The following is a 14117-nucleotide window of genomic DNA, read 5'->3' on the forward strand; positions in this document are numbered from 1 at the left end:
AGTGTCAACATACAAACTGTCTTCATGTTATACTTTAATGAATTTCAAGTCAAGTCAAGCATTCCTTGGAAATATAAGAGCACAACTGTTACTTGTGGAACTTCTTGCTGCTGTCCTTGGCATGATCAAGCAGCAGCTGGCATGGTGTGAAATGATTCCCGTACACTTCTTCGTACCTCTTCATCTTTTGCACCAACTTATCCGCCCCAAATGTGTCTACAAACCGGAAAGGACCTGTGGGGTGGAACAAAAGGGGAAGGGGGCACAGTATTTCAAAATGAGAAACATACTTTTATGAATCCTTGATATCTATTCCTCTTCATGAAGCGATTGTAACATTTGCTTCATTGAAAAAAAGTTTTATAACACAAACGAGGCTGCGGTATCATCTGTCCATCCATTCACGCAATAGTCTTCCACATCTATTACCTCCAAGACAAGGGGGGAAGCCCAGTCCAAACACAGCACCCACATCCCCTTCCACGGGGCTGCTGAGGATGCCTTCTTGCAGGCACAAAACCGCTTCGTTCACGAACCTGGATACCAGCCGGTACTGTACATCAGCATCGGAAGACCTGTGGGCCCAAATGCCGGAGTACATCAAAAGGTCAAGGGGCAAATCTACTCTCAGTGCGACACTTCCCACAACTTGAGAAGGGACATATGGATGAGAAGAAAACCCAACTTACACTGCAGCACTGGGTGTCATTTTGAAGCTACCGAGAATCTCTTGAAACCCTGGGTTGACTTCTTTGTTCTTGGTGCCTTCTTTGTACAAATAGCAGCCCACCCCAGATTTGCGGCCTACAGAAAGCGATTGAAAATGTTACCCGTGTACTCTTCTGCATGTCTGCAGGTGCAATCAAACAGTGATGTTGAGCAGCTTACATTCTCATTTACAATGAGAGGTGCATAATTATTTTGCTCGCATTTGACACTTCATCCTCAAATCATATTTATACTATATAAATGGCACAATAAATAGCATGAGGTCCTTAGTATAAAGTGTAGACATAGTGGTTTTTACTATGCACATATAATGGTGTATGTATATCTTACTCTAAGGACCTCATGCGATATATTGTGACCAACTAAATGTGACTGCTGCCTCTGATTACTGGCTGTATGCCTCATTTGTATTTATTATGGAGCCTGTATTTGAACGCTTACATTATGTAAGAACTATATTTCCTGTGTGATGTGGCACAAGGCCAATTTATTCATTTCTGCTGTACATGACAATCTTAACATGTTTAACTCAAAAGATGAGCACAAACAGTACTAAATAAAAACCAATACAATGTAGGTTTCATAAGTGCATCATAACTACTATGCAGAATAATAATTACCTTGGATTCCCCCCAAAACTTTCCTTATTACTCCACCTATAACTAAAATTAACCGCTTACCCTTGAAGCCCTTCTCCACCATGGCCTTTAGCATTTCAACGTTGCCTCCTCCGAATCTCGTTCCGAAGGCTTTTCCCAGGTCTTCGGCAACATGGGCTGCAACGTCGATGCCCACCTCGTCAGCCAAAGTGGCGGTACCCACCGGAAATCCAAAGCCTGTGGTGAGGGAGTCTAGCTTCTTGGGGTCAACACCCTCCTGGGAAAAGAACAAAAGACAATCGTGAGAGATTCTAGTTTTTTTTTTTTTTTTTTAAAACTTCCATGTTCATTTTCCCCACGACTAATAGTGAGTCTGCTGCAGGACACAATAATGCAGCAGGTAGAATATTGTTCTGATCCACTGCCTTCCATTTGAAGGATCTGTGAATTCTCACTCCTACTGTAGTACCTTTGATGAAGGTTTTTACCCTGAATGCATACAGTTTTTACCAAGCTGTACAAACATGGCACTATACTATTACGGCAAGTTTCCTCCAATTACTCCACTAAAACAGGGTGCATTATAAAAGACAGGTTTCTACATAAGTGATCATTAAGACAAAAGGCCAAACTCTCCAAAGCAAAACAGTAAATTGACACCCCCCCCTCCACAAAAAGAAACTGTAATACACTTTTTTGTGGCAAATACACCCTGCTTGAAACACGATATTTTCCACTTGAACAGGAGCCATGATTCTACCATGTTTCATTGACGCAAGCAGCACACAAACCTGCAGCACTCTTACAGCTTCTGCTAACATGGGAGCCAGACACCTGGTGGTGTAGAACCCAGGGCCATCCTGTAGGGGGAGCAACCATTAACAAAGGGAAACTGACCAGCTTAGAAATATATAATCAGACCTCAGAGTTAGAGTTATTGAAAGGAACAAGTGGTAGCAAGACTTCACCCCAACGACAATGATGACTTTGCCCTGCTTTAGTCCAACAGCCACTGCTGAAGCGGTCGTGTCTTTGGACGTCTTGTCGGTGGTTATGATCTCCAGCAGCTGCATTTTGTCCACAGGAGAGAAGTAGTGCATTCCTATGACCTGCAAGAACAAGCATTAAGCATTAATAATCAGCTCATTAAGGACGAAGATTCTCCTTATATCCATATTTCCACATCACTCACTTTGTCTGGTCTTTTGCTGGCAGCTGCAATGTCTTTGATGGGAAGAGCAGATGTATTGGTGGCAAATATACAGTCAGGGGCGACTACCTGAAAAACAGATGGGTCCAATGCATGAAAGATTTAAAGTGTCATCATTAACAATTTTAACAAAATTTGTACAATTTTTAAAAAAAATTATACCGGCTCCTTGTGTTATTAATGGTAAAGTTATGAGTTTAGCCTAAAATGTTTGTAGCCTAGAGTGCCATCTGTTTTTACAGATCAGTTAAGGAAACTATTAGGTCAAATTTTTTCCCTTTAATTTAAAAAAAAAAAAAAAAAAAAAATCATTTAGCTGATGTTTCTCCAAACAGCTAGTGATTTACCCATGTTTATAGCTGAGTAATTTTTACTGTATAAGGATAAGTACTTTAATGAACACTACAGGAGTCCAAAGGCTACAGCTCTAACCACTACATTACCTGCTGCTCCTTTTTCCCTTTACTGTACTGTAGATTATTACAGCACCTCAACTGTAAAATCAATATAAATCTGTATTATGCTTTTACTGAATGTGACTCTGGTCAAAGTAACTTACAAACAGAATTCCGGTCACAAATACAGTCAAAAGTTGAGGAGCCGGTGTTTTCATGCTCTTTTCCAATTTTTTTAAAAATGTAAAAATATTATGTTTGTTCAGGAAATCATTTGTTTCATTTACTGTCTTTTGCTACTTACTGCTTCTACTTCTTTCAGCACCTGATGCTTGATGTGAAGGTCCTCAAAAACAGCTTCAATGACCATATCAACCTTGTCAAAGTTCTGGTAGTCCAGCTGTGCAATCAGGTTGGACAGCGTATTGTCCCTCTCGAACGACGTGATGGACTTTTTCTTTGTTTTATCATCCAGCCTGAGGCACAGCGTTAAAAACATCTGAAATGGCTTGAAAAGCCGGAAGAAAAAGAAAGCCAACAAGAAACCTCACCCACCCTTTGTAGATTTGCTGCTGGCCGCGGTTCAGGCCCTCCTCTGTAGTGTCTTTGAGCACGGTGCGAATGCCCTTGTCAATCGTCACCTGGGCGATGCCTGCTCCCATCAGACCAGCTCCCAAAATGGCCAGAGTCCTGACAGGTTCAAATCAAACAACCTTTTCCTTCATATCTTTTGCATACTCATTTCTGGGACAGTTGTGTCATAAGTTATTTTATTAAGAGAGTTCCAGTTTGCTAGTAGTTCTATCCCGTAGTTTCACTTTAGTCCGTTCTGTACCAGCGACAGCGATATTGTTCTTACTTTATTAGGACAATCAACTGTAGTAAAGTGTTTCACTTAGTTCTTCAAACTTCTTATTCCTGTCAGTCAAACTGGCCAGCAGTCTGAAATATACTTAAAACTGTTATATCAACCTGCTTTGATAATTCCAAGACTATGCCTGGAAGTCTATTTGTCTGTTTGGAAGTTTTGTTTACAATGATTTGGAGAAAAACTGATGCTAAATGAATATATGTATGCACTTACTTCACCTCTTTCTGAGGAGTCCCAAAGTGATTTTTCTTGCATGCAACTTGGCCATGGTACAGACCAATCAGTGCATTGGATTCAGAGGTCATGGCTAATTTGCCAAAATTCTGCACAAAGGAGCCAAAGAACACCAAATGAAAAGGGAAGCAAAAAAAAAAAAAAAAAACCCCAATCGAATAGTTCAAATAAAAAACTGGCTTCGGGGTTAAGCTACTGTTATATGTGACTGAGGAAAAATATTAAAGCATTTAACAAATTACATTTTTGTCAAAGGCTACTTGTTAACAAATTATTCTGCAATTAATCAAGTTTTTGTTTACCTGAGATTCAAATAAATAGCCAGCTTCTGGTCCCTGCTCTATCCCAGTCTGCACAGACTGCAACAGGAGAACATTACAATGATCAGGTTTCAGATGTAAAGACAGAATCTCATCTACACATTTGGTTTTTTTTCCCCCCCCCCTTCTCCTGGCCAGTTCACCTACCTCGATTATCTTCAATGGCGCAGGGTACAAACCCTTGGTCTGCTTCATAACCCTTTTATTTACTGTGTTGTAGATCTGCTTCCGAACAAATTCAATTCCCATGACATAGTCTTGTACTTCTGTACTCAGGATCAGATGCAAAAGACAGAGTGTTGGCATGGTTAATTCTGCTGTAGAATATGAGCACCAAGTTCATAAATAGTAAAACAAAATAAGGTAATGTGTAACTTCAGGAATACACAGGGATTTTTTTTTTTTTTTTTTAAAAAACACTTTCACCAAAATACCATAATAATAAAACAATGACAGTCACATGCAGAACTGATTTTTTTTTTTTTTTTTTTTAAAAAGAAATAATTTAAAAAAATCTAAACGAGAGCAAAGGTAGTCAACACCATAGCAGACTTACTGCTAAAAGTATAACAGAGAAGGGGACACTGCACAGAAACACTCTTTTACTAGCACAGTACAATTGCTTTATTTTCACACTCACTCTGCATCAGACTCTTTTCCTTTGTAAGAGGAATTTTCTTGCTCAGAATTCCTTTGGCAAAACCAATGGCAACCTCTTCCAGGTACTCGATTGTTCTTTCCTCTGGACTCTTAAGACCAGGGCCTAAACAAAAAAGTAGGGTTGCATAATTTACTTTACTGAAGATCCTAAAAAGAATTACTTCAAAATCCTGCATTCAACTAATGATTCATTCTCCATGGCTTTAATATTTAGCATGTTGCAACAAAGTATACACACAACTAGAATGTTTCCACAATAGCCACTTAGAGCAAAATCATGCTGTGTTAATTTAAACATTAATTAATTTAATCATATGATTACCAAGTGGATCAACTAGCTGATGAACAAGTCCCATTTTTTTTGCTTTATCAGCACGAATGTTTCTCCCTGTCAGCATCATGTCCAAGGCACTTGGAAGACCAACCTTTCAGAAAACAAACAAGTAGTTAACTGGATCCCTTCTTTTTGTCTTTAAGGATCATTTAATAATATTATTATTATTATTATTATTATTATTATTATTAAAACTGAGGTCCAACTTTACAAGTGTCCCCATTTAGTCTTGAATGCAGGTCCTCTAACGTAACATTAAATGGTAAAGTTCTTCTAAATCTAATAAGGACTTACCAGTTTTGGCAGTCTTTGGGTTCCACCAGCCCCAGGCAAGAGGCCCAGCATGACCTCTGGAGTTCCCAGAACAGTCTTCTTGCTCTTTGTTGCCACTCTATACTGGCATGCAATGGCAAACTGAAACCCAGCCACAGAAGATCAGAACATTTCCTGGCAACATCACCTGAAATCTAGCACCGAGGAATTTTAACTAGGTACAGCTGAAAACCAAGAAATCATGAAAAAGGGGGGAAAAAAAAGTTCTGTATTCCCATAAAGACAGAACATTAGAACATTTGTCATGTTGAGAACAGGGAGTTCACTTCAGCACCTCCAAGCCTCCTCCCAAGCATGAACCATTGATGGCTGCTACAATCGGCTTGGGTGATTTCTCAATTCTGTCAAACATCATCTGTCCTTCCTGGGAGAGCTTCGTCACTTCCTCTGCACTCTTACAGGCTTGGATCATACTGGGAAGCAAGGAGATGAGGGAAAAAAACCAAATTGTTCCAGTTAGGTGAGCATGCAGTAAGCTTGATGCAAACTGACCTTGTTCTGACCTCTAAAATCTGCAATTTAGTACTGATCTACAGCTACAGCTGGACACCAACTTAAGCAGTGATCACTGCTGCTCAAAGTGCACTCAGTATCACTTACTTGATATCGGCACCTGCAATGAAGCAGCTGGGTTTGGTGGAGATAAGGACGGCACTTTTGACAGCATCGTTGGCCCAGATCTCGTTCATTACCTGGGTCAGCTCACTTTCCATCTGAGCCGACAGTGTGTTCACCTGAACTCACGACAAGAAATTTATTTCAATTAGAAATTACAGTTCAAGTAATTTAAAAAAAAAATTTCAGCAAATATACAATGACAAGTTGGCTTGACTGACGTTGAGAACATATGCAATGTAAACTGACCACACCGCATTGATATTAGACAAAATAATGACATACTTAAATCAATCCAGCCAATAACTGCCTATCACAATGTTAATTACATAGACATTCATTTTCTCACACTTACACACTACCTGCAATTTAGAGTCACCAATTCACCTGAAGGTGGAAACCCATGCGAACATGCAAAAAAAAAAAAAAAAAAACAACATGCAAACTTCGCCGGGCTGAGGCACATCCAAACCAATGTCCAAACCCACAACTCAAAAGCTGAGACACCAGAACTACCTGCGGCACCAAGTCTGGAAGCACATGGGAACCTTCGTCCAAATAGCCAAGAAAACACATTTTAAGGAGCGTACATCTGAGACCTGTCTTACACATACCTATGAACACCATTAAGTCTCATTCTATAATATCGAAATAAAAACTGAAAACCACCTTGGAATTGGGGTCATTTATCCGGATGACCGCCACATCCTCTTTGACCTCGTAGTTGACGTGGGTCCGAGCTACATGAAGAGGAGAGAAGATAATTTAACACCACCATGACAGAAATTCACACAGACTGAAGAAGATTAATATCTAAATCCTTACCAAGCACAGCAGCCGAACTTGCGAAATTGCGCACGGCGTGTCCTACAAATTGAAAATTTAACATTTATTATTATTGCACTTATACCGCACAACAGCTCCAGCCTTGCATTCGAAAAGCCCGGGTTTGAATTGAACTTCTTGCTTCGCCACCCTTCATCAAGGTATGTACCTAGGCTGGATTTGCCCACAGGGGAAAAAAAAAAAAAAAAAGTCTGTAAAATGGCTCTGTAAATGGGTAAATCATAGTAATTTACTTTGGAAGAAAGCACCAGTTAAATGTGTAAATGTAACTGCTGAAACAGCACTGAAACGGCACAAAATACAGAGCACCGACTGAAAGTATGAGCCTATGACCTCTCAGTTACAAATGTCTTATTTGAAGTACAGAACTAAAACCCGCAAACATACTGTTGGATGCAAGCAGTTATTCACAACCATCGCTAAATGCAACAGGTTATTTTAAGGCAAAAGGAAGAAAAAGGAAGACAAGCAGAACCCTTTACTCCAGTGACCTTTGCCCTATTTCCACCAACTCATCAGCCCCACTGAGATGAGCCACACCGATGAGCCCGGGGTTTTATACACGTTCTTCTGAGCTGCACTTGTGTCTCTCTACAACCCAAACAGGGGTGTGTGAATGAACTCAGTGGGTCTCAAACCCATGATCATCAAGATCAGAGTATGAACAACAATTACAATGTCACAATGACTCAGTCATTTGCCATTGTAACTGTCATTGACTGTGTTCATTTCCACAAATGCTTAGTTTCACCAAAACTACCACTGGACCTGGACAGAACAAGAGTGCACAACTAACTTTATTTGTGACTTTAACTCATTACTTTCCTACCATGACATTAGCTAGTTGTCCTGGTTACTTTTTTCACTCTTAGAAACAAAATTTGACCCGCACACCGGTGACACCCTCTCTTTTGAGCGAACTGAACTATTATCCTGCACATTTCTGGCTGGAAAGTTTCTATAACTTCTACAATGCTAAGATCTGCAGCATTTGGCCCTTGTGGATCACCTGTGAAAAGGCAGGGTCTCCTTGAATTCATCCTGGACAGGACACCGAGAGCTCGAATGGACGCCATCAAGAACCGAGGGAGGAAGAGAAAGCAGCCCTTTAAGTGGGCGGAACGAAAAAGATGAGCGCTGTGACGTAAGAGCGCCCGCGACGCCCTTTACTTAAAGGCAACGTTAGTTCGCCATCTAGGCGTGGAGGTGTGAATTACACGTGTTCAAGCGCTGACTCCGCCTACTGAAACACACACACACACACACACACACACACACACACACACACACACACACACACACACACACACACACACACACACACACACACATATTTTCTGAACCGCTTGTCCCAGACTGCAATAGCGGTTTTTTAAATGTGTTGAGTTAACGCTTTATTTCAAAACAAGGTTGGTAGGGTGGCAATTATTAAAAAGCTGCTGTCTGTAGACCCAAAAGTTGCAGGTTTGAATCTCATCTCCAGCAGTGCTGCCCTTGGCTTGGTAAGGTACTTTACCCTAAATTGCTCCAGTAAAATTGCCCAGCTGTATAATGGGTAAATAAGTGTAAATAACTTAAGGTTGTAAGTTGAGAAAAGCAAGAGCTAAATTAACAAAATGTAAAAAAAAAAAAAAAAAAAAAAAAAGACATGTAGGAAGGCGTGAGATTGATCCCTACGTATAATTTTGGGAAAAGGTTTTCTGAAGTTTTGCTTTTTTATCATAAAAAAACTGTGACTGAAATCAAATTAAATCCAAGACAACATTTTTAAAAAAATTTCATTCTATTAGCAATAATTAGTCATACATTTATTTGAACTACCATTAAAACGTAATGGTAATAAACATTTTTCTTCAAGAAAGCTTGTCTGAATACATCAAGTGATTACGCAATGTTTTATGTTATCTGGGAAATATATTCAATAAAATATAATAACATTTGAAAATTACACATTTGCATTCACTAGTTATTGTCATGTTACAGACTCCAAGCATCAGTTACAGTTTGGTTAAAGTTATTACTGTTTATATTAATCACATCCTGACATGTTTTTAATAAAAGTAGAATATTCAGAGCTATACTAAAGTGGCCTTGTGTGAGCTCCTGTTGTACGTATTGTATTGTAATGCGACTTCAGTACTCCCTCTGTGATCATGCCCACCAACAACCAGGATGTCAGTAGTGGCAGTGAAGCGTGACTCTTCCCAGGACAAGTAGGGGTATTATAGTCAATGGGAACATTCTAGCTAGTCCTCGTCCTCTTTAGCCCTGAGTCCATGCTTCCGTTGGGTGCTGCAGCAGAGCTTAGAAGCACATTGGGCCAGGCAAGGAAGCTCGCACTGAGTGAGGTTCAAACCCAAGTCACCCTGCACAAACTCCGGCTGAACAGTGGTGGCATGGACACCCTCATCATGGAGGAAGCTCTTGACACGCCTGGCGACATCCATGTAGGAGGCCGGACCTTGGCACTTGATATGAGCTGTGGCGATGAGTCGGCTGCCTGACAGCTGCCAGATGTGCAGCTCATGGATGGCCAGAACGCCCTCCAGCTTTCTCAGCTTCCCGCCGAGCCGCGACACATCGATCTGCTTGGGAACGGCCTGCAGAAGAATGAGGGCGGACTCCTTCAGCAGCGGGTAGGTGGAACAGAGCAGGATGCCCGCCACTAGGATGCACAGGGCGGGATCCAGGTAGAGCACCCAGCAAGGCCAGAGAGAAGTCTTTACAGCATTAGTCGGAGTGTCTGAAATTGTGGAGCGGATGTGCTGCTGACCGCTGCAGTGGGTGTTGAGGCAAGGGTTGGGACAGTTCTCCCCATCCGGGCAGGATGGCCACACGAAAGTAAACACAACGGCATCGATCAGCACAGTGGCAGAGCCAAGCAGGACACCCAGCAGGCGTAGTAAAAGCCTGCGCAAGTCAAGATCAGCGGTGGACTCCTCACAGGGAACACAGGCAATCATGTGAACGTCCAGGTCTTCCATCTGTGAGGCTTCTGGCAAAGGAAGAGAAAGAGGTGGCAGTTTTCCCCCATGCCATTGATTCATTATCAAGACCCACTTTTCCAATGGAGGGTCACGGACGGTCAGAGCCTATCCTGGAAGCATAGGGTGTGAGGTAGGGTATTCCCTGGATGGGAAGCTAGTCCATCACAGGGCAATCTCACTCACTCACTCACTCACTCACCTCACGAGAGCAATTTAAAGTCACCGGTTCACCTGTGACACATCTTTGCACTCTGGGAAGAACCCAACAGCAGAACACAGAAACTCAGCACAGACTGAAATGGGTTCAAATCTCACATCTGTGCGCAAAGCTGAGGGGCCGCGAGGCACCAGCACTACCCACTGTAAGACCATGTTGCTCCATCCCATGCCGGTTTCACAAAATAGCGACAAATACAAAACACATTTACTGACTTATCGGACACTTTTCTCCAACATGGGAAGGCGCTTACAGCGATTCACCCATTTATATAGCCGGGTTATTTTTACTGGAGCAATTCGGTAAAAGTGCCTTGCTCAAGGGTACTGCAGCAGGAGGCGGGAGTTGAACCTGGGGCCTCTGAGCTCAGAGGAGGCAGATGTAATCACTACACCCCCTGCTGATAAAAAAAAAATAAAATGAATAATGTTAAATAGTGAGGTAATGTCGATCGCCACATTTGGTGTGTGTGTGTGTGTGTATATACAACTCTGCCATTATGGAATTCTTGCAAACACACCCAGCGCACTAATCTCCCGCCCGGGACTCGAACTATAGAAGCTGCTGCTGCAGTCCTCCATCATCAGGTTGTTGGTCTCCTGCTGGTCTCGCGCCCTCTCGCACGCCCGCGCTTTGCTTCCCGCGCTTCTCCGCCGGCGGCGGCCGCGCGGAAGGGCGTGCGCGCGCAGGCCGAGCAGCTTCACGAGGAGCCCGGCGACGCCGACCGCGAACAGCAGCCGCGGGGCCCTGATGGCGCGCGGCTCCGTCAGACGTTCCACCGCGTCCAGGACGACGGAGAAGCGCAGCGCGCTGAGGAACACCGCTTGGACCAGGGAGCCCATCACCTGCGCTCGGACCCATCCGAACGTGTTCTTCTTGTGCGCTGCTCGGGTTTTGCGCGAGAGCTGGAGGTCCAGCAGCGCCACGGAGAGGGACAGGGCGTCGGACAGCACCTGGAAGGAGTCGGACAGCACGGCCAGCGACTCGCTCACCCTGCTGAGCAGCAGCTCCACCACGAAGAAGCAGGAGGTGGTGCAGAGCAGGCAGAGCAGCTCAGCCCGGCTGCGCTCAGAGGGCATCGTTGGAGGGCACTGTGGGGGGTGGGGTGGGGTGGGGGTGCCACACGGAGGTGCGCAAATGCAACACACGCCGCAGCAGAACTCGGGGGGAGTTAACGCTACGCGCGCATCTCAAGAAAAAAGACGCACCTCAAAACAAAACCAAAAAAAAAAAAAAAACGCGCATCTCAAATCATAAACCTGCCGGCGCCGCCAACACGACTTTGCAGCTCTAAAAAAAACAACTCATCGCAGGGAGAGAGCTGCGAACGCAGATGTGCGCCCCGAAAAGCGATCGATAAACTGCTGATAGGAGCGCAAAAATAACCGTGAAGCGACTTTAAAAAAATAAGTTTTCCTTCCTTGCCCTCGTTGGCGAGCCACAGAGAGGATGTTCCAGAGCGTGAGGCGAGAAACGCGGGGAAACGGGAGCGCGGCACGAGCGAGGCGTCCGAGGCGCGCGCTTCCCCGGCGCTCCGCTTTGCAGACGCTGCGGAGCTTTTTGCGCTCGAACCGGTGCCGTTTCCGCTCATTGAGGTTTTGTGGAAACACAAAGAGGGTTTGTGGAAGCACGCCGCCCCCGTGTTTGGCTATTGGTGGGCTTCTGGGTGTCCCCGGGGAACAGAGAGTACATTTAGACATGAAAAGAGAGTTTTAAAAAAAAATCACGACTGAGTTCAACTAGGGGCTTATTGCTCTTTCATTTAGGGTGGAAACACTGGATGTATTGTGGCTCTCTAACGTTTACATTCTTGTTCTATAAAAAGAACACATTTTCAGGGTTTGAGCCTGCTGCTTTTTTTAAGACTTATGGAATAACCTCAATTTGCTCAACATACACTAGAATTTCCTGAAAACTAGAAAGACCATATGCCTAAAAGACAAAGGTTTAAGACCTCACATGCTAGAGCACTGTTTTAATAGAGCATAATACACCGCTGGGGTGGTATGTAAGAAATCCTGATTAGGTGTGCTTTCAGGATTAATTATGGATCTGGCAGTCCAGCTTGTTAGAATGAGCATTTTAGGTCACTGCTGGAGTTATCTGACGCATTAATACACACAAATCCTAACACGAGACGCTTTATCGAGTTAGAGTTCGCTGTTCTAGCTGTTGTAACTGCTAACTAGATTGTGGGGCCCATGTAATGGTAGTTCTGTACAGGATCCCACATACACATGGCAACTTGCTTCAAGGAATGGAGAAAACTTGCAAAATGGACCATATGCTGGACTTGTGTCCTCAGCCTTGCGCCCAATGATTTTGGGATAGGCTCCAGACTACTGTGACCCTAATCAGGACAAGCAGTTAATTGAAAAAGGATGGATGGGTGGATGGATGGATGGAGAAAATAGTAGCTTGTTAAGTATTTTCTTTTACAGTTTGGTGAAAAAAAGTAAATCTTAAATGTCGGTGGTCCTTTCTGTCACAGAGGACCATCTGCTTTTATAATAATGCAGAACACCTGCAGTGGAACTCACTGAACAGAGGGATGCAGGATTACATATTCCGTATTTATAACGTAATATTTTATGATTTTAAGGGGGGCGCAGTGGCGCAGTGGGTTGGACCAGGTCCTACTCTCCAGTGGGTCTGGGGTTCGAGTCCCGCTTGGGGTGCCTTGCGGCGGACTGGCGTCCCGTCCTGGGTGTGTCCCCTTCCCCCTCCGGCCTTACGCCCTGTGTTGCCGGGTAGGCTCCAGTTCCCCGTGACCCCGTATGGGACAAGTGGTTCTGAAAATGTGTGTGTGTGTGTGTGTGTGTGTGTGTGTGTGTGTGTGTATATTTTATGATTTTCCGTAAAAATGCGATCTGATGACAACTGAAACACACTCAGCACTGAATGACTCCTTTTATAAAGTCATCGGTGGCTGTCTGTTGTACCACTAGATGGTGGCAAAAGTAAATACCTTCAAAACCAATGGAAACTTCCAAGACGGTGATCTTTGCACTCTCAATACTAATGCCTTTTAAAATTCTTGTTTTCAAATAAACATAAGTAGCAAAATAACTAAAGTTTGATAACAAATTTTGATTGGATTTGATCTTTCAACTTGCAGGTTTCAGTAACCTTAGAACTTTTCCATAAATAAGCATATAGAGTGGTAAGGTGGTATGGAGGGTTATGAATTCCTTCTGGCCCATCAACCTTTTCTAAACTGATTTGACCTTAAATGTTACTTTTTAATTTCAGCAAATAGAGAGAAATTGATTGAGCTTCAGGTGGCTTGGTGGCACAGTAGGAGGTGCTAGTACTTCACAGCACCTGGGCTGTAGGTTTGAATGCCGGTCCACCTCAGTCTGTGTGTAATTTGCATGAGCTTTCCTCCAGGCTCTGGTTTCCTCCCACAGTCCAAAAACATATATTTGAGGTGAACAAGTCACTCTTAATCCTTTTTGTGTATCATTAAATAAGTGTGTGTAACTGTCCTGTGAAGGACTAGAATCCCATCTAGGGTATATCCAGTTGTCTTAAGACAGGCTGTGGACCTCTGCAACCCTGAAGTGGACAAGAGGTTTTTGGTACTGGATGAATGAATAATTGCATAAACACAAAATTCTGCAAGTGGAGAGAATGTAAATATAAATAGATTACAAATTTAATGCCAGTTGATCTCATCTTCCAACCCTGAAATGATAGTGCTCAGCATAAAAAATAAATACAACAAAATTAAAAAAATGAAAAACTAATGACAAAATGAGTGTGTG

At 43.1% G+C, this 14117-nt stretch overlaps 2 protein-coding genes across 2 annotated transcripts; both read right to left on the reverse strand.

Annotated features, from left to right (window-relative positions):
• LOC108922328 (trifunctional enzyme subunit alpha, mitochondrial-like) lies at positions 1–8262 on the reverse strand. The gene is made up of 20 exons (XM_018732406.1): positions 8156–8262; positions 7126–7167; positions 6970–7040; positions 6286–6419; positions 5960–6098; positions 5647–5766; positions 5341–5443; positions 4999–5121; positions 4506–4624; positions 4341–4397; positions 4018–4127; positions 3489–3623; positions 3238–3409; positions 2521–2607; positions 2297–2437; positions 2120–2188; positions 1410–1605; positions 690–804; positions 430–575; positions 1–234 (listed from the first exon to the last, which is right to left on the reverse strand). Exons 1-20 carry the CDS (start codon positions 8220–8222, stop codon positions 89–91), a joined length of 2292 nt encoding a protein of 763 aa, XP_018587922.1. The 5' UTR covers positions 8223–8262; the 3' UTR covers positions 1–88.
• A 758-nt stretch (positions 8263–9020) lies between these two features.
• LOC108942300 (zinc transporter 1-like) lies at positions 9021–11987 on the reverse strand. Its single transcript, XM_029258642.1, has 2 exons — positions 10871–11987; positions 9021–10141 (listed from the first exon to the last, which is right to left on the reverse strand). Exons 1-2 carry the CDS (start codon positions 11427–11429, stop codon positions 9393–9395), a joined length of 1308 nt encoding a protein of 435 aa, XP_029114475.1. The 5' UTR covers positions 11430–11987; the 3' UTR covers positions 9021–9392.
• Between the last annotated feature and the right edge of the window lie 2130 nt (positions 11988–14117).

This window comes from Scleropages formosus, chromosome 15, assembly GCF_900964775.1.
Source record: "Scleropages formosus chromosome 15, fSclFor1.1, whole genome shotgun sequence".
Taxonomy (NCBI): Eukaryota; Metazoa; Chordata; class Actinopteri; order Osteoglossiformes; family Osteoglossidae; genus Scleropages; species Scleropages formosus.

Excerpts from the sequence above, each read along its gene's own strand:
- LOC108942300 (XM_029258642.1), bottom strand. The coding sequence starts at position 11,429 with ATGCCCTCTGAGCGCAGCCGGGCTGAGCTGCTCTGCCTGCTCTGCACC. Across the intron at positions 10,142-10,870 it reads GCGGGAGATTAGTGCGCTGG|AAGCCTCACAGATGGAAGAC; the intron begins GTGTGTTTGCAA and ends TTCCTTTGCCAG.
- LOC108922328 (XM_018732406.1), bottom strand. The coding sequence starts at position 8,222 with ATGGCGTCCATTCGAGCTCTCGGTGTCCTGTCCAGGATGAATTCAAGG. Across the intron at positions 6,420-6,969 it reads TAAATGACCCCAATTCCAAG|GTGAACACACTGTCGGCTCA; the intron begins GTGGTTTTCAGT and ends TCGTGAGTTCAG. Across the intron at positions 6,099-6,285 it reads ATTGCAGGTGCCGATATCAA|TATGATCCAAGCCTGTAAGA; the intron begins GTAAGTGATACT and ends CTTGCTTCCCAG.